The sequence below is a fragment of the Peromyscus maniculatus genome, chromosome 8, assembly GCF_049852395.1.
Source record: "Peromyscus maniculatus bairdii isolate BWxNUB_F1_BW_parent chromosome 8, HU_Pman_BW_mat_3.1, whole genome shotgun sequence".
Taxonomy (NCBI): Eukaryota; Metazoa; Chordata; class Mammalia; order Rodentia; family Cricetidae; genus Peromyscus; species Peromyscus maniculatus.
Window position 1 is genome coordinate 91940415 of NC_134859.1, and position 20387 is coordinate 91960801.

At 37.2% G+C, this 20387-nt stretch overlaps 1 protein-coding gene across 1 annotated transcript in view; it reads left to right on the forward strand.

Annotated features, from left to right (window-relative positions):
• The window catches only part of Efcab3 (EF-hand calcium binding domain 3), a 419664-nt gene that overhangs the window by 77424 nt on the left and 321853 nt on the right, over positions 1-20387 (forward strand). Inside the window, exons 22-30 of the mRNA XM_076543522.1 lie at positions 1697-1840; positions 4548-4619; positions 6722-6865; positions 9969-10040; positions 12129-12272; positions 13222-13290; positions 14364-14507; positions 18700-18771; positions 19612-19755. Coding sequence (XP_076399637.1) covers positions 1697-1840; positions 4548-4619; positions 6722-6865; positions 9969-10040; positions 12129-12272; positions 13222-13290; positions 14364-14507; positions 18700-18771; positions 19612-19755 — 1005 coding nt within the window. The remainder of the gene's footprint in view (positions 1-1696; positions 1841-4547; positions 4620-6721; positions 6866-9968; positions 10041-12128; positions 12273-13221; positions 13291-14363; positions 14508-18699; positions 18772-19611; positions 19756-20387) is intronic.

The window sequence follows — 20387 nt, forward strand, 5'->3', positions numbered from 1 at the left end:
TGCAGTATTACTTTGGACCATTTACTTTGCAGTCTGTGCTACTGCATTATTTCCCCCGCCCCCTCACAAATTCCGTACTTTTTTTTTTTTTTAACTCCTAAACATTTGTATATTCTGTTTCTTGGCATGCTTTTCCCTGACCTGTTTTGCTCATTTATGTTTACTGGTGAGCCTGCTTCCTTGGAGATACCACTTCCTCATCTGATAGCTTAAATTAATTTCTTTTGCTGTGTGCTTTCATTAGTTCATTTCTGGCTCACAGTATTTATTCCATAGAAATAACTGTTCCTGGTTTTCATTATTTGATTAATGTTATTGCTTCCTATTTGCCTAGAAGTGCCATTGGCCTAGGGATAATTGTAGCTCGAGAATGCAGTGAAATCTTGGCTCTTATCTTACTGTTAAGAAAAGCTAATGTTTATAGCTAATTAAATTTAGTATGCCAGATATTGTTTTGAGTCTTTTATGATAACTCATAATTTTAAATATTCATTGAATGAAAGATCTGCTTTATCTCTTTATCTTTGATGTTTATCATACTGTGTTTATTCTGTAGCTATATTACTTACCATAATTTAAATTGCTTTAGCTTGCTTTTGGGCCTGTGATTTTGCATACACTATTTACTTTGTATATTTCCTGTTGGATCAACTTACCCCCTACCCTTGCCCAGGAGCTTGGCTCAGATATCATATTTCATTTTATACAGCCTTATTTAAGTTTATCACATACTAATGAAGTGAGGTTAATCTGAGATTGATCTTGTGTATACTTTTCTCATAGCACCAATTATGTGATAGATTTTAATTATGTTTACAGAGATAGCATAGTCATTCTCTCTCATTAAGGAATTTACAGGAACCTCTTTGAAAAGAGGGATTGGATTTTCAATGTTGCTTGTTAGTAGCTGTAAAATGACTGTTAGTGGAAAGGATGTAGATAGTGTTTTTTCCCAAGTGACTTTCATGAAGGCTTGAATTATTTCATATAACTTCGGAGTATGGAAATACACACAACTTTATTTTGAGTTAAAAGAGAAATGGTATAGATAAAAAATTTAAAACACTGATGCTTTCAGATATATCTTATATTTTAAATTGTGTGAGATGGTAGGACTATCATTTGGCTATAGAGGTTGTGAACAGAACCTGGTTGAGAGAGAACACTGATGACTGATAAACTTTTAATAAAGCTCTATGAAATGGAGTCCAGGTTCCTGACTTCCCTTCATAAAGGACTCTAAGTTGTAAAATGGAGTAAACACTTCCCTCCCCAGGACTCTTGGTCAGTGTTTTATCACAGTGACAGAAAGCAAACTAGAACATCCATCACTGTCTGCTTGCCATAAACCATTTTTTAAAAAACTTAAATATTGTTTGAGGTCATCATTATCAGTAGAAAATATTTTACTTCTACTACATTTTTGGTTCTGGTAAATAGTTATCACATGACTTTGTTCATAGTAGGTTTTGGATAAATTGGTTTGTATGTTTTTTTGTTTTTTTTTAAAGATGGTTTCTCTATTATGTGGCTCTGGCTATCCTGGAACTCTCTATGTAGACTAGGCTGGCCTCAAACTTATGGAAATCCACCTATTTCTGCCTCCTGAATGCTGGGATCAAAGATGTGTATCACCATTCCCAGCCCTGTATGTATTTTTTAAATAACAGTATGTTGTACATATTTATTTTTGTAGAGATCAAAGAAGCTGCTGACATCTTGTCACATGTTGATAATGGCAAGATCTCTATATCTGACTTGCAGCGTGCCTTGAAATGTTTGAATGCTAATTTGACTGAAGAAGACTTCAATGAAGCTCTTGAACGTTGTGATATCAATGGTGAGCTGTTTATTTTATTTTATTTTATTTTATTTTGTTTTGTTTTTTGGCTTAAGAGTGTCTTCATTTTTCCTACTTCTTGGAAATGTAGAATGTATATATAAGGTTAAAATGAGAACTAGAGTAATGATATTGGAAGCTTGATTGATATAAGTCATGGCCAATTCTAATTTATTGACATATCTAACTGCACATACTCATCTGGTTATGATATATACTGTAGCTGGAGAGTTTTCTCTCCGGGTCCCGCCAAGCCTCGGCAGTCTGACAGCTGACTTATAAAATAAACACACAGATGCTTATATTATTTAAACTGTTTGGCCTAATGGCTCAGGCTTCTAGCTATCTAGTTCTTATATCTTAAATTAATCTATTTCTATAAATCTATACCTTGCCATGTGGCTCATGGCTTACCAGCATCTTCACATGCTGCTTGTCATGGCAGCGGCTGGCAGTGTCTCCTTCCACCTTCCTGTTCTGTCAATTCTCCTCTCTGTTAGTCCCGCCTATACTTCCTGCCTGGCTACTGGCCAATCAGTGTTTTATTTATTGACCAATCAGAGCAACACATTTGACATACAGACCATCCCACAGCAATATACTTATTAGATAATTACTATTCATTACTTATAAGCCTGAGTGGGGAAATATCATACATTGTAGACAGTATTTTGTGCTGATATAGAGTCTTTCCCTAGAGGAGATCCAACTCCACCTGTTTTATATATAGTGCTTGTCACATTTGATTTTTTTTTTTTGAGACAGGGTTTCTCTGTGTAGTTTTGCACCTTTCCTGGAACTCGCTTTGTAGACCAGGCTGGCCTTAAACTCACAAAGATCCGCCTGCCTCTGCCTCCCAAGTGCTGGGATTAAAGGCGTGCGCCACCACCGCCTGGCTCACATTTGATTTTTAACCAAATAAAATAAAATGCATTTTAAAAGTGCAATTGTTTTGTTTGAGTAATTGTTTCCAAGTAGCTCCATATTTACCCTTGTTTTCCACCATTGACTTCAATAGTATGCACTTGATCCCTCTTCATGAATTATATATGTGACTATAAATTTGTGTGTGTGTGTGTGTATGTATATATATGCATATTTACTTTTAGAAAATGAAATCTTTGGCAATCTTCTAGAAGATGCGGAGTTTTATTAGTTTTAGGGGAGCTTTTATTTGGGGGTATATCTGTCTGTTTTTTTCCTGTGGGAATCCTATGAATTCCAGGTTTGGAAGCACCTGTGTTACACAATTTGGTTATTGATTTATTGACTCCTCTAGATTATTTTTTAAATCTGCATCAGTTTTTATCTGATTTGGTTATTTAGTCTTCCTTGTTTATACTGAGTCAGTGAACATATCTTCCTATTTCATTTTTCAAAATTTATTTTTATTTATGTGGATGTATATATGTCTGTGAGAATGTATGTCATGTGTATCTGAGGAGGCTGAAGAGGCATTGGATCCTCTGAAGCTGGAGTTAAGGAGGCTGTGAGCTGCTGTGAGCTGCTGGACAGGGTGCTGTGCACTGAAGTTGGACCTTTAATTTTGCCACACCCAAATGACATAAATTTAAGTCTCCAAACCCATGTCAGATTCTGCGGGGACCTTCAATTTCCCACAGGAATCTCCCCATCACCCCATTGTGTGTCAGGTTGGGTGGTTTGGGCCTCCTTTTTTCATACTAGATCAGTGAACATACATCTTCCTTTTTAATTTTAAGGATTTATTTTTATTTTTACTTATGTGTACACACGTGTGTCTGTTTGAGAGTGTGCTACATGTATGCAGGTACCTGAGAAGGGCAGAAGAGGGCATCAGATCCCCTGGAGCTGGGTCAAGGTGGTTGTAAAGTGTTGGACATGGGTGCTGGGAACTGAACTTGGGCCCTCCGGAGGAGCAGGGAGCATCCTTAACCTCTGAGCTTCTTTCTCTGCCCCTATATGTCTTCTTTTTACTGGTTGAAAGAAACACTTTATACATCCCAGTTGACTTGGTATATGTTCTAACTCCCATTTTAGTATAGACCCAGGTGTTTTGTATGGCTCTTCACAAACACTTAGATAAATTATTTAGTCATTTCTGGATCTTAGTTTTATCCCCAAGATGGCTGTAGTTTTGCTACTCACTGCTTACCAGTCTATATCTTAGTTCCTGGTTAACCTTTCTTATTTCCTTTACAAGACTCCAGTCATAGATAAATAGACATTTTATATTCTGTCTCTTGGGGTTTATATTGGTATATTTTTCTGTGTTACCCACATTGTCATTTCATTATAATTTTGACTCTTTCAGGACTTCTGTGACTTTGTATCAGTGTATTATACACTTATAGTAATATTACCACTCCTTCAATGAGACTGAATCATTTCAAATTTCTAACAGCCTTTAGAACTTCCTGGTCTTATTGTTTGAACAAGCTAATTTCTTTTTGCTTTCATCTTTTAACAATAGGCATATTAATGATACATGTAATGTTGTGAATATTAAATGAATTAATACATGTAAAGTATCATATATAAGGAACTAAAATGTTATTTAATATTAACAATGAATCCTAGGTATTAGAAGTTCTATTGAAATAGTTTCTATAATTTGAGAAAAGTGAATGAAAATGAGTTTTTATATAATTATTATGAATCAGAAAATTCGATGTGCTGATTAAATACAACATTTTTAATGACAGCATGTTTGATTTTGGCCTTCCAGATAACATGGAGGTGGACTTAAAAGATTTCTTAAGGGAAACGAAGAGTATGCCAAGCTTTAAAGAGTCCATAGGTATGTGAATACTTCTGGTGCAAGAAGGTGACTGGAAAATTGCTTTATAATCTATGAAAATTTAAATTAGTTGTGTATTTTAAAAATTTACTTGTGTGTGTGTGTGTGTGTGTGTGTGTATGTGCGTATGTGCGTATGTGCATATGTGCTTGAGCATGGCCATGTGGGTGCCCATGGAGGCTAGAGACATTGGATTTCAGGAGCTAGAATTGCAGGTAGTTGTGAGCCCTCAATGTGTGTGATGGGAACTGAACTGAGGTTTTCTGCAACTAGCAGTATGCACTCTTAACCACTGAGCCATTTCTGGAGCTCCTGGATGTGTGTCTTTAATTGATAGTAACTTTTAAACATAAACCTTGCCCTTTAAAATATGTAATTTATTGGTTTTTGATTACACAGTCTTATAACCTGCCTCAACCTTCCTGAGACCTGGGACTGCAAGCATTCACTATCACGTTGAACTCATCTTGTTTTAAAACTTGCATATTTTCTTATGGATCTTATTTTTTTAGATCTCACAAAACTGTCAACACACACAGGCTTATGTCCTTCAAATGCCCTTCCCCTTGCCTGCTATTCAGCTAGCTCTTGTCTCAGGACTTATTTTTAGTTCCATTCTGTGGCTAGCTTGCTTCCTGAATCTGTACTTTTCCTTGCTGTGATTTTTTCTGTATTTTGCTAATGTCCATTTTTCCATGAGAGTCAGAGAAAGGAAAGGTGAGAGTTAGGGTTTTGACTCTTTGAATGCTTGTAAATATCCTTCTTTGACCTTTTCTGCTTTGGTTATGTGTCTGGTATGGTAATTGCTCTTCTTAAAGCTGTGAAAAACTGCCTGATGAAATCAGCTTGAGGAAATGAGGTTTATGTTGGATTATAGCAGTTTGAAGGGACAGTCCATCATGATGTAGCATGGTGGCAGGGGGTCAAGGCAGCTGGTCACATTACATTCACAGTCAAGAAGCAGAGAGAAATGCATGCTGGTGCTCAGCTTACTCCCCTTTTTATTCAGTTCAGGACCCAGCCTGTGGGATGGTGCAGTCCACATTCAAGATGGGTCTTTTCTATTCAGTTTAAATCTTTCCAGAAACATCCTTGATAGACTTAGCCAGAGATGTATTTCCATGTTGACTATAGACTTGTCAGGCTGACAGTCAAGATTAATGATCACAACTGGGTATTAAATGTTACATCTATTAAAATGCTTATCATTTAGTAGTTGTTAGTAAGTGAATATGATTCTGTTGCTGGAGTTGTTTGCCTTCCTATATCCAGCCAGCTATACTTTCTATTTGGTATATCTATCTATCTATCTATCTATCTATCTATCTATCTATCTATCTTTCATCTATCATCTCTCTCTATATATGTATATGTATATATACATAAAAGATATATATATATACATATATATATTATATAGATTCTCAGTTATGGTCAGTGTTATTAAGAATTGGAGGAAGAAGCTTCCTGGGTCAACAGATGTCTGGCAATTATGTCTTCCAAGAGTACTATCTATTAATAATTTAAAACAAAATGGCAACATGTTTACATTTTGCTACTCAGGGTAACACTTTTGTTATATCATCTATTTTATTTCAGCAACACAACTTTAAGTTAAATAATGCAGTGTAGCTTTGGCTTAAAAATTATTTGTAGCACTTCATAGTGGTCTCAGGGGCCACATGTGAAGCAATAAATGGCCCCAGGGATAGTTGACTACTTGACTGTGTCTGTATGAAAGGTATAGTGGTGAAAAGCTTTGGCTTTGAACCTGTGTTGCCTGAATTTGAATCTTGTTCTTACCATATAATTACCAAAGTACTCTTCAGCAAGTCAACTTAAACTTGCTAGCCTCAGCCTCTTCATTTGAAAAATGGGCATAGTAATGATTACCTTTAAGATTATTGTGAGATTAAATAGGTAAGATGAAGGTACTTTGGAGCAGTGTCTAGCACTAAGGCTTTAATGATTGTGAGCTCCTGTTTCTAAAACTGTGTTCAGAGTTTCATGTACTTTTCCATTATTTTATACAACCTGAGTAAAGTGCTGGGTAATACACAGTGTCTGCTCTTGAAACATTTTCTTCTACTGTCTTTCTGTAGTCTCACAGGTACTCCTAACCACTCCCCAAGTTCTCCAGAAGGATCTACTTGATGTCTCTGACTTCAAGAAGTTATTGAAGAATGATGAACTTCATTCAGCTGAAGCCACACTGACTGAAGTGTTGAAAAATGTTCCTGAGCATGGTTCGTACCTTCAATCTATCTACCTTCAATGGGCTGTTCTCTACATTGAGAAGGAAGGTGCCTGGGGGGAGCACACAGGATGAAGGGTCATCCTGTACCCACAGCAGTGAGATGGATAGTCACACTACCCTACTGGTGTGCCAACTCAGAGCTCCACAGGGGCAAATAAGCAGAGAATCCAGGCCCATCCTGTCCCTGTGGGAAGCCAATGGTGGTGCCTATAGAGTGAGATCATCCTGTGAACTGACTGGGCTGTGATCTACCTGCAGAGCAGAGCAGGTTCCTGGAGCACCGAGCCAGGTGCTCATCCATCAGAAGCCGAATCTCAGATGATAGGGGATGCTGCACACAGTAGTGACTCAGAGAAGTGGACATTGACTAGTGTACAAGAAACTTCATTAGTTTAGTGACAGGTGCAGTTGAGTGTTGTCTTTACTAAGTTCTTAAAACAAATTGGAGAATATCCTTTCTATTTTCTTCCTCAGCTATTTAGTAGAACTCACAAGTGAAGACGTGTACTAAGAGGTTTTTTTTTAAGTTTTATTTTAAGTGTGTGTGTGCACATGTTCTCTCTCTCTCTCTCTCTCTCTCTCTCTCTCTCTCTCTCTCGTGTGTGTGTGTGTGTGTGTGTGTGTGTGTGTGTGTGTGTGTGTGTGTATGTGTGGTAACCATGGAGGCCAGAGGTATCAGATCCCCTAGGGATGGAGTCACAGGCAGTTGTGAGTTACCTGATGTTGGGTTCTGGGAATCCAGCTCAGGTCCTCTGGGAGAAAAATATGCAGTCTTAACCACCAAGCCATCAATTCAGGTTCAGCACTGAAAGTTTTATATGGAATGACTTTAGAGTACAAAGGTACTCACTTTTCTTAATTTCAGTAAGCTGTTTTTTTTTTAAATAAGAATCTGTGCATTTTATCTTAATTTTTAAGCATGTTAAATAAAATTGTTGCTGATATCTGTAGCATGAATCTTAAAGAGTCTTATTAATAAAATCAAACCTGAAGCCAGATATTGGGGTGAATGCTGGAGGATCAGAGAAACAGAACAGCCACAGCCACCTCACCTTGCCTTGGCAGTTCCTCAGCTGGTCCTATTTCCTTAGACTGGAAGCCTCTGAGCCCTCATCCAGAATGAATCTCAGCTGAACTGCTGCTAGAAGCCTGAAAGCTTAACCAGCCAAATGCTTCTAGTTTCTGGTCCTAATGCCTTATATATCTTTCTGCTTTCTACCACCACTCCCTGGGATTAAAGGCTCGCTTTCTGGGATTAAAGGTGTGAGTCACCATGCTTGGCTGTATCCTTGAACACAAGGATTTCTGCCTCTGGAATGCTAGGATTAAAGGTGTGAGTGCCACCATTTTCTAGTCTTTGTATCTAGTGGCTGTTCTGTCTCTGACCCCAGATAAGTTTATTAGGGTGCACAATATTTTGGGGAACACAATACCACCACATTTCCCCTTATTTTGTCTAAAATTTAAAAAAAGCTTATAACTAATAAAAGAAAAACTATCCAATAAGTATATACAATATATACAGTCAAAAATTACATTAACAATGTCTAGTCCATTAACATTTGACAGATTCAGACAAAAAACTATATTATATATATTAACAATGTCCAGTCCAGTAACATTTGATAAACTCAGACAAAAAATTTTCATTACTTATCTTATTTAAAACAAACAATTCCTTTTTAAAGGTATTTTTTCTTTTCATAATAGATTCAGTAATCTACGTTTTGTCATTTTTATATCTTCCCCTTTTTCTTTTTAGTGTAGATTCAGTGATCTACCCATTTATCCTATTATTTCTTTATCTTTTTTCTCAGAGTAGATTCAATGATCTATCTCATATATATATTCTTTTTTCTTTCTTTTTTTAAAACAAAACCTCTGAATCTAATCTCCTTGTTCAGCTTTTTCCCTGACCATTAACAATTAACAACTTGTAACCAACCATCATAAACAATGACAATATCCAAAACTCATAAAATAACCAAAAACTTCCCATCCTACCTCTTGGGAATGTGGGCATCATTTTCTTAAAATTACTTTCTGGGGGTGAAGACATCTTTAGAGAATCCTGAAAAGAAAATTTTTGGGTTAATTGTCAAATCCTGTATCATTTGTCCAGTCATTGCTCTGTGAGTTGGAGGCCAGCCTGGTCTACAGAGCGAGATCCAGGACAGTCACCAAAGCTACAGAGAAACCCTGTCTTGAAAAAAAAAAAAGAAAAGAAAAGAAAAAAAATTGTTTCCCTAGGAGGAGAGGAGGGAGGGGAAACTGCGGTCAGGATGTAAAATAAATGAAAAAAATTAATTAATAAAAACATAGTTCCCCCATTATCATTGCCCTGCAGGACCTTTCTGGACAGTTTTGTTCCTGACCACTACCCGTTGCATTACAAGCGCCTTTCTTGATATACCACATGTCTGCTTGTATACTGTGGCGACAGACCATTGTAGTAGCTAGGACTGTCTCTCCTCTAAACACAAATTTTATTCCTTGTGGGCTATATCACTCTTAATGAATGTATATTCAGTAGGAGTATCATACTTTCTTGTGTGCTGATGAATCCTGTTTGCTAGTATGCTACTTAAATTTTAGCACACTTACATAGCTAATGTTGGTGTACAGCCTCTACTCATTATCCCATAATAGTTCTGCACTTGACAGTTTTGTAAGGGAGTGGAGCTACTGAAGTATTTATGTGTAGTGGGCAGCTGTTCCAGCTTTGACCTTGAAGCATTGCCCCAGTGCCAGATAGACTACTTGAGTTGCCTTGTTAATTCCTTGCATTATTTATGGAAGGGATCAAATATTTTTTTAACTAGAAAGACTTCTCTTGTCAAGTTGTGGAAAGTAAATTGAAAAAAAAAAGTAGAACTAATGTCGAAGAGTCTTTTAAAAAGATACTATTTTAATAGCGTATATTATCAATATGATAAAATCAGTAAGTATTTAGAAAGAAATAGAACTGCATATTTTGGAGAATGCAAGAGACAAAAGAAAAGAAATAGCCCAGGCTGACTTGGCTGTTATATTGAGTTCTAATATATTTAGAAACATTATTTCTTTCAGCTAAATTTTCCCTTGCTTTACAGAAAAAGGCAAAGTTAGCGTTCAAGACTTTCTGACCACATTTGCAGATACCTTGAGAACTCTAAAATCTGAAGGTGAGTTTTACTTAGAATGTGTTTAATGCTCACATTTGTAAAGATAAACAGTGGCTTACATATTAAAACAATCTAGATTTAGATAAAGCACAAGTAAAATACAATATGAAAACAAAAGGGCACAAGGTAGATTATTTGTAACTTTGCTTTGAATGATGATGCAAACATTGCTAAGTGTAACCTAAACCTAGAATTGTGAGCAGTTTCTGACGGTGCTAGAAAATTATCCACTGAGGTTTTATTCTCTGAGACTATTCAGTATTCGTATTTGACTTTGGAAATGATTAGAAAATTAAGAACAGTTAGAAAATATTTTTTAAAAGGTTTGGCAAACTGAGTGGAGTAGACCTTTAAGACTATTTATTATGGCTTTTTTTTTTACATAATCAACTACTGTATAGTATGTTTTTCACAAATTCATGAAAACATATCAACGTTGTTAGCAGTGTGGTTCTGTGTAACTGCTACCATAAACAACATGTGAACATGTCTTAAGAGATCCATTATGGTGTTTTATGACCCATTTCCTGCTCCAGCCCTCAGTGCACAGGGACCACTGCTGCTTTGCTCTGTGATAAACTTCCAGAACTTACCATGTCTAACTACAGCTTTCTACCCTCTGACCAGCACCATCTCTTTCCTCCTCACAGTCACCGTCACCCTCTCTGCTCTTATGACAGTGGTTTTGGATTCTGTACAAGTGATATCATCCAGTAATTGTCCTGACATTTCAGAGTACAATGTCCCCTAGGTTCATCCGTGTTTTTGCAAATGATGGGATTCTTGATTTTTTGAGGCTGAAAAGAATTCCACAATTATTTCATTTTTGAGACAGGGTCTTGCCACATAGTTCAGGTTGGCCTTGTACAAACTATGTAGCTCAGTCTGTCCCAAAAGTCAAGGTAATCCTCCTGCTTCAGTAGCTATGGTGGTGCACACCTGTAATCTCAAAGATCACCATACTTGGATTTTTCATTATTTAATCACATTTGTATTCATCTGTTTTCTAAGAAATGTACAAAATTTGTAGAACAAAAATCCTAAAACATTCCTAAAGAACACAAAATTATATTTTACTTGAAAAAAATATGTCTTTTCTGGAAAGGACTATCTTAAGGTTAATAAGATGTCAGTTACTTTTTCCCTAAATTTATGTATTTAATACAGTCTCAATAAAGGTATATAAAGGACAGCTTCCTTCTAGAACCAGACAAGCTTGATATAATATAAACCAACATATAAAAACTAACATGAGAACACAGAAAGGGAAGAGCTGCTAAAAGCCAAACACTACCAGGTGCTATTGTCTTCATTTTTATATTATAAAATCTTTATGATCAAATCATTTGGTACCATTGCATGAAAATATAAAAATGCCAAAATGATATGGGAAATACAGGAATAGACTTCATTACGTTTGTTAAGCAGTTACATAATATTGGTATCATTTAAGGTTGCTATAGGAAATAAGATTGGTTCTTTTCCAATGAGGATGGTGTAAAAACTAGGTAGGCAAAGGGAAAAGTATATATATTCACAGATAAGAATAAACTACAAACTTTTCAGTATTTAAGCACAAAAGTGAAATCCCAAATGCCTCAGTAGTTTGGATATATGAGAAGTCTTTCTGGTTTTGTTTCAAAATATAGATGCAATCACAGTGTGTATCTTTTTGTTTTTTGCTTCTTTTCTATAATACACTTTTGGATTTTTAAAAATTGTTTTGTTGTTTTGTTATTTTGTGTGTACTGGTGTTTTACCTGATTATATGACTGTACACTGTACACTTGTTTGGTGCCTGTGGAGGTCAAAAGAGGGAGTCACATCCCCTGGAACTGCAGTTACAGACAGTTGTGAGCTACAGTGTGAGTGCTGAGAATTGAACCCAGGTCCTCTGGAATTGCTCTTACAGACTTAGCCATCTCTGAGGGCCCAAGAATACAATGTTTATTGTGATCTACGAGGAAACCAGCCAGTGTTTCCGTGTTAGGTTCATCGTTCACTGTGGCGTGTTCACTTGTTTGCCAGGTTGAATAAATTCTCTTCTAATTCTGTGCTTCTCTAACAGAAGTCATTGTCTCTTCCCAGGAGAGAAAGAGAGACTTTACAACACCAAAATTGACAGAAATGATCGTAATGCCATTTCTGACATTAAGCAAAGTTTAGATGCTATAAGAATCCACCTAACAGATGGCGAAATACAGAAGGTGTTGGATAACACTACTCCTTCTAGTGAGTGGTTATTTCATTTTTAAATAGATTTTTAAGATTATTTTACTTTAAACCAACGAAGGTTCCATATTTCTTAAGTGTCACTTAGCCTAAGTGCCCAAGGAGTTTCAGCCAGCCTATTTCTTGTTCCTTCTCTTCCTCCTCCTCATTCTCTATTTCAGAAAAAAAAAGAATATTTTTCTTACTTTTTAAATAAAACATTTGTATTAAAGGGCATATTTTATTTATTTACTTCATTTTTGGGGGGAGGATGGGTTTTCACCCATACTTCCATATAACAGTTCATCATTGAAAGCAGTTAGGGCAGGAATCTGGAGGCAGGAGCTGATGTAGAGGCCATGGAGAAGTGCTCCTTACTGGCTTGTCCTTATGGCTTGCTCAGCCTGCTTTAAAAAATAATATTTTTGAGACTGTAATTTTTTTTTGTTTTTTTTTTTTTTTTTGAGACAGGGTTTCTCTGTGTAGCTTTGGCTGTCTTGGAACTAACTCACTCTGTAGTCCAGGCTGGCCTCGGACTCACAGAGATCCTCCTGCCTCTGCCTCCTGAGTGCTGGGATTAAAGGCGTGCGCCGCCACTGCCCAGTGACACTCCATTTAATTACAATGTTTCTCTCTTCTCTTTACATCCTCTAAACCCTCCCAGGTATCCTTCCCTGCTCTCTCTCGAGTTCATGTCCCCTATTTTCATAAATTGTTACTGTGCACATGTGTATTTGTATACACATATATTCATATATATAATATAACTTATTGAGCCCACAAAAGGAACATATTTTCAAAGTAATATCCCTGATAGTTTTTATTCTAGATCTGCTTATCACGTGTTTCAAAATAATTGTTGTGTTTCCTTTTTATTTTTGTGTTTTATAACTATGGCTTTAAACCATCAAGTAGTCTTTTTTAAAGAAAAACCAGAATACCTAAACTGTTCCTTCTCTTTGTTCTAAAGGTGATGTGGTACAGTTTAAGGATATCGTCAGAGAACTGGCCAACAGTGAGATATTTAATGAGTGCCGGAGTAAGTATAATTTGAAAAAATACAGACAGAAGCTTCATGCTTGTAGGCTTATGTATGGATTTAAGTTTTTGATATGTGTGTATGCATGCTGGCGTGTGTGTGTGTGTGTGTGTGTGTGTGTGTGTGTGTGTGTGTGTAATTTTGTATTCAAGATATCAGAGGTTGATGTTGTTATCTTCCTCAATTGCTCTCTACCATATATATTGAGGCAGGGTTTCTCACATGAGCCAGAGCTCACTGATTGAGTCTGTCTACCTAGCTACTGTGTTCTGGGATCCCTTTTCTCTTTCATGGACTGGGATTACTGGTGGGTTACCTTGCTTGTTGGACATTTATGAGGGTGCTGGATATCCAAATTCTGGCCCTCACCCTTGTACAGCAAGTACTTTACCTACTGAGCCAGCTCCTCAGCTCTTTATGTGTAATTTTTAGCAGAGTCCCTTCTCAGCTTCTTGCCCACACCTCCCAGGTGCTGCTATGCACCATGCTTATGTGATACTGGAGACTGAATGCATGCCAGACAAGCACTCTACCCTGAGCTACATCCATGGGCCCTGGCACCATTAGGGGTCACTTTGCTGGTTGTTGTTTAGTTTTGTGAGTTAAATGCTTAACATAATAGGTCTTAATTTATGTTGCTTTCTAATAGAGCATCAAAATCTCTAAATTTTATGTTACTTCCTGTTCAACATAGCAAAAAATAAATAAATAGAACAAGTATTCTAGAAAATGAATACATTTCCTTCACATCAGGTTGTTTTGGGGCTGGAAAGATAGTTCAAGAATTAGGACCTGAATTCTGTCTGCAGTGCTCATGAAAAAGTTTGGCATGTAGCATGCAGGAACAATGATAATGCATGCTTGTAATCCCAGCAATGAGAGGAAGTGGACATGGGAGGGTTCCTGGCCAGATACAGTAGCTTAATTGGCCAACCAAGTCCCATTGAAAATGCTTTCAAAAAACCCAAGGTGGATAGCTAAGTACCTGTGCACATGTGCACACATGCAATCAGGTTGTTATGTGATTAGCTGGATGCACTAACCCTGCTTTTTATATTTTGCCACCAAAATAGGAATAGAGGACACATGCAATGTTGTCGATAAAGTCACTGATGGAAAAATTGAAGTTAAAGACCTTTTACCTGCCTTGGAGAGCTTCAAGAAATCTTTACAGGAGAAAGGCCAGCCTGGGATGTTTCCGATTTCTGAGATGGATGGTGAGTACTTCAGTTACTTCTCAGGTCTTGCTTAGAGGATGCATGCTCACACCGGCTCTTTTTAAAAGAATGATAATACTGTATATTAGGGAGCTCTTTATGGAACTGATGCCCACATATTAGTCAAGGTGGAGAATGTTTGGATAGTCTTTACTTGGTTGAGACTAATAGAGGTAATCTTGTTATTAATATTTTAAAAACAGATTCTCATCTATTGGAATGCAATAGTTAAAATAAAAATATGATATTTCTATTTCTTCAGTCCTGGATTCTAGGGGTGACACAGAGCTCCATGGATTTTTGGATTCCTTTGATATAGAATATAATATCTCTTCACCATGGTCATAGTCATAGAATGCTTAGGCTCGATGAGCTACTAAAGGACAAGATGTGTGTGGCTTCTGGAGTAGTCACCAGAAGGCATCCACTGGAATGGTCCTGTTTTCTTTGTAAGAAGAATTGATGTACACAGCTTGCAGTTTACATCAAGGTGGGCAGCCGCACTCATTTAGCTGCTTGGTCCAGCTGGCTGCTGGGAGAGGAATGCAGTCAGAAGCTTTTGTCTCTCAGTTCTGTAATTGCTTCAATCTTTATAGTAACCAAATAAATCTGCTTTTAATATTTGCTCAGTTGAGAAGCTTTGGCTAATATTTGTACCCTTGAGTTACATTACGTCTATTCAGTATGGGACCTTTGGGGTATCTGCTCTGTTATTTTGTTTTGCTGTTTTGAGACAGGGATTCATATATCCTAGGCTGGCCTCAAATATATTGTGGTCAAGGATGATCTTGAACCTCTGATCCTCCTGCCTCTACCTACTGATTGCTTAGATCAGTGTGCACCATCATGCCTAGTTTATTCAGTCCTGGGAATCAAACCTTGGACTTGTGTAGCTAAGCAAACACCAGTCGAACTTTATCCCCAGCACATAGGATATCTTTTTCATAATATGAAATTTATCTTACCTACCTATTCTAATGTATGATTTAACTAACTATAAAGTACTCGAATTTCAATTGTATTAAACATTCTTAGAAGATGAAGAAATAAATAGTGTGACTATTTACTGAGATCATCTTTATTCTATCATATGATACATTTTGGATACAAACAATGACCCATAAAACTTAGTTAATTCAGAAATTTATCTGAGAGTGATGTTTATAAAAAGAATGAAGAGTTTTGGGAATGAATATCTCTATGAAAACATAATGAAAAGATGAGAACAACCTGAGTGTTCAATAATCATGCAAACTATCTGCTCAGATCATGACTACACAGTCATTGAATACAACAATCATAATGACATTAAAAATGAAAGGTAAAATATACAGAAAAGACATAGACTATAACTTCATGAATTTAAAGTGAAGAAATCTGTAAAAAATAAACAAAAATTTAGAAATTAAAATTAATAATCTCTGAATTATATTAGTATATTAAACAAAAACATAAATATGAATTATAAAATGGAGGATTTATATGGGGAGAAGTGCTATGGGATGTTGTTCTGTAGGCTGTGAATATGTGTTGCTCTGATTGGTTGATAAATAAAAAGCTGATTGGCCAGTAGCCAGGCAGGAAGTATAGGCAGGGTAAGCAGATGAGGAGAATTCTGGCAAGAGGAAGGGCTGAGTCAGGAGTCACCAGCCAGACACAGAGTAAACAAGATGACAAGGCAGAACTGAGAAAAGGTACCAAGCCACATGGCTAAACATAAATAAGAATTATGGGTTAATTTAAGTGTAAGAGCTAGTCAGTAATGAGCCTGAGCTAATGGCCGAGCAGTTATAATTAATATAAGCTTCTGAGTGATTATTCTATAAGCAGACCACGGGAATGCAGGAGCTTGGTAAGGCTGGAGAAACATTCCTTCTATAGAGAATCCAATAAAGACAAAGATTTGGAATATAGGAAAGAGTTCAAGGCGTAAGAAACAGAGACTTTTAATGCTCCTCAATACACAGGAGGGAAAGGGTGGCTGTTCAGAAGCTATTTAAGAGGGTGTGGCTGATGACCTTTCAATACTGAGAGAAACATCACCTATAAATTCCCAAAGTTCAAAGACTTCTACATAGATTAAAAAGGAATACATATGGAAGGGTATTGCAAATTGCAAGAGAGCGACCCCTAGAGGTATACTGAGAGAAAAGCCAAGCTTGCCACCTTCAAAAAAGGAACATTTCCCAATTTTTGATATTTTTTCTTGGGTGTTGAAATGCTGGGAAGTTTTCATAAGTTGAAGGAGGGATATTTTCCAGTTCAGGAGGACGCTAGACACTGAGATTTTGAAAATACAAACTAAAGTTGTCAGTTTTTTGTTTAGTCTTTACAAATACTTTGGGTGAATAACAGCTGCTATGCTTCTGGGTTAGAGCCTCATGGTTAGTCAGTGAGGACAGCCAGGCTGGTGGTGGTGGGGAGTGGGAGGTTAGGGGTGGGAGTGGGAGTGGGGTAGGGTGGAGGGGTGGAGGGGGGCTGGAAATGCATCACTGGGTTAGAGCCTCTGTCAGTGAGGGGAGCCAGGAGTGGGGAGCTGGAAATTCATTACTGGGAAGCACATTGAGTGTTTAAGACATAGAAACACTTACTTCATTTAGAGTTTTTAGTTCTTGTCAGGGGATTAATCCAGGCATCTAACTGCTGTGGTCCCAGGATTCCATTTGCTTTGCTTTAGTGTAGTTAAATGTAACCCAATGACGGAGCAGTTCTTTGTTGGAACCTTCTCCCACTCAAGAGCCATGCCATAGTGTGAGAGAGGCATATGAGACAGGAAGAGCTCCAAACCCTGACCCCTCTTCCCTTTTGTTCCTTCAGTATCCTTCTGGCTTTGGAGATGAGGGTGCTGCATCCTTGTATGTGGGGCATCTCTCACCTGAAAGTCTCCTGGCCTGGTTCAGACGCTATGGACACATCCAGTGGATGTGTTCTTTCCGTATCCATCCTATGATCTATCTATTCAGCTTAAAATATTCAATATACCACCAAGCTATGGACCTCACCAGCCCTATTCATTTGCTTTGGTGCATAGTTTTTATTTGCTTCCATGTTGAACAGGGAGTACTAACAGTAGGAAAACAAGGACATTGTTCTTTTTTGTCACCAGATTTCAAAACAATGATGTCCTTGTAGAAAGTGGATCTACATGTTGTCTTTTACTCCTATTTATATCTACTTTAATGAAAATTTATATACATCTTCTGTGTATGAGTTCTAAAAGTGTATGGGGGGGTGGGTTCACATGAGTTATGTAATAAATGTGATAGGTCCTGAATAGCATTAAAAGGGAAATGGAATACTTTGAAATTGGGTAGAGGATTTTAGAGTATATCACAGGCGGTAAGGGTAAATGTTGTTCTATAAAACTTGAATCTTGCTGGGCAGTGGTGGCCCATGTCTTTAATCCTAGTTCTTGGGAGGCAAAGGCAGGTGAATCTCTGAGTTGAGGCCAGCCTGGTCTATAGAGCAAGTTCCAGGACAGCCAGGGCTGCACAACCCTGTCTCACAAAAACAAAAATGAGCAACTCTGTCTCAAAAGACAAAACAAAACAAAAAAACCAAAAACAAAACTAAACAAAACAAAAAAACCAAAAAAACCCCAACCCTTGAATCTGTGTATTGTGTCTGTATGTTGTGTGACTGTGGGAGGTGTGACCATGCACATATTTGCATTCTCTCAGTCTAACCAATGTGTTGTGATCACAGAAATTTGATAGTTGAGTGGAATAATACTAACACAATTATTGCCTTAATACATTTTTAAAGATTTATTTTCAGCCAGGCAGTGGTGGTGGTGCACACCTTTAATCCCAGCACTCGGGAGGCAGAGCCAGGCAGATTTCTGTGAGTTTGAGGCCAGTCTGGTCTACAGAATGAGATTCAGGACAGGCACCAAAACTACATAGAGAAACCCTGTCTCTGAAAAAAAAAAAGATTTATTTTATTTTATGTGTATGAATATTTGCCTGCATGCATGTAGGTATGCCACATGCATGACTGATACCCTCAGAGGTCAGAGAAGTGTGTCAGATTCCCTGGAGCGGGAGTTACAGATAGTCATGAGCTGCCATGTGGATGTCGGGAAGTGAACCCTAGTCTTCTTTAAGAGCAGCCAATGTTTTTAGCTACTGAGCAATCTCTCCAGCTCCTGCTGTTGTAAGTTTTAAATTGACTCATTTTTTTAACTTTGCAGAAAGAGAAGTGGTCTTAAAAGAAACAATTGGTTCTTTTGTTGACTCATCTAGCCCAGCAACATCATTCACCAGTAAGCATACTAAAAGAATAAAATCAAAATTTTTAAATCATCTTATGGTATTTTAAACTTTTCTGAAGTAAATTTTGTTTTATCTTTATTTTTAGTATTTTCCCAGAGTTCCCTCTGTCTTATTTTAAGTGTTATATCCAGACTTTTCATTTCTTAGCATATTTAATTTGTGTTTTGAGTATAATTAATTATTTAGAATTTCATGTCTACAATGATTCTTTAAGGCAAATTACTTGTCTCAGTATATGTATGCTATATAGTAGCAATATCCCGTTACCCCAGGGGCATATTACCTCTCATTTCTATGAATACCCATGTGGTTATCCTCCCACTCATGACGCACGTTGTGAAAGAGCACTGCAAAGGTCCCGTGCAGGAAAGCTAGCAGACATGCCTGTGCAGGAGGAAGGCTCCTGAAGTCTAAGACAAGGTCTTACTCTTTAGTCTGCACCAGATGTTTCTTTCCTTGTTTTCTTTCCCTCAACTCCTTGGCTTCTGTTTCTGCTTCTCGACCTTCTTCTCTGAACAGCTGCCCAGCTGTTGGCAAGCTCAACTGCTGGTGTGTGTTACAGTGATGTGTGTAGCAGAAACATCTCTGAGAGCAAACAGTTAATGACCAAAATGAACTTCCTCAGAAATTATGCCTAACTACTGTTTGATATTGTTTATTGTTTAATTGATTTCTAAGGAAAAAAACACACCGATGTGTTTTAAAAGCTTTTTGACTCAGAATTTCTTTAAAGATATACCTATCTCCTTTTGTAAACTGTGGGTACCAAGGATTAAAAAGGACTTGATCTCAGTGTCAACATCTGTTCTCATTTCCTCCAATATTTGCAGGTTTATTGAAAGAGATTACAGCTTTTGATAATATCAGAAATAATACGATGCCTGCAAATGAACTGATCTCCAATCTCACGAGTGCTGGAATTCCAATAAGCTACAATACAATGCAGGAGATCCTGAGACAGGCCTCATTCAATGGTGAATTCTTCTTTCTTTTTTTTAATTTTTAATTTTTTTTAAATTCTTCTCTCACTGTACAGTTTCTTCTTTGCAATTATTTGGTGTCTTTTAAATATTGAGATATAGATCACATGCTGTATAATCTACCCCAATGATGGATGATGATGATGTATACATGTGTAATGAGTCTTTTTCTGTCCTGATAGCCAGCTCCCAAATAATGACACAGAGATTTATTAATTATGAAAGCCCATCCTTAGCTTAGGTTTGTCCCACCAGCTCTTATAACTTAATTTAACCCCTTTATATTAGTCTACATTCTATTACGTAGCATTACCTCTCTTCCATCTAGAGCCTCCTGTTTCCTCTCTGTGTCTCCTGGCTTCTCTGCCTTTTTTGTTCCCAGAGTCTTTTCTGTCTCCGGAAGTCCCTCCTAACCTCTTCCTGCCTAGCTGTTGGCCATTCAGCTCTTTATTACACCAATCATAGTACAAATATCCCACCACATTTCCCTCTTTTTGTTTCAATGAATAGGAAAGGTTTTAATTCTAACATGGTAAAACTATATACAATAAGAGCAATTATCAGGTAAGAATTACATCTACAATGTCCAATCCATTTGTATTTGGAATAATCAGAGAAAATACTCA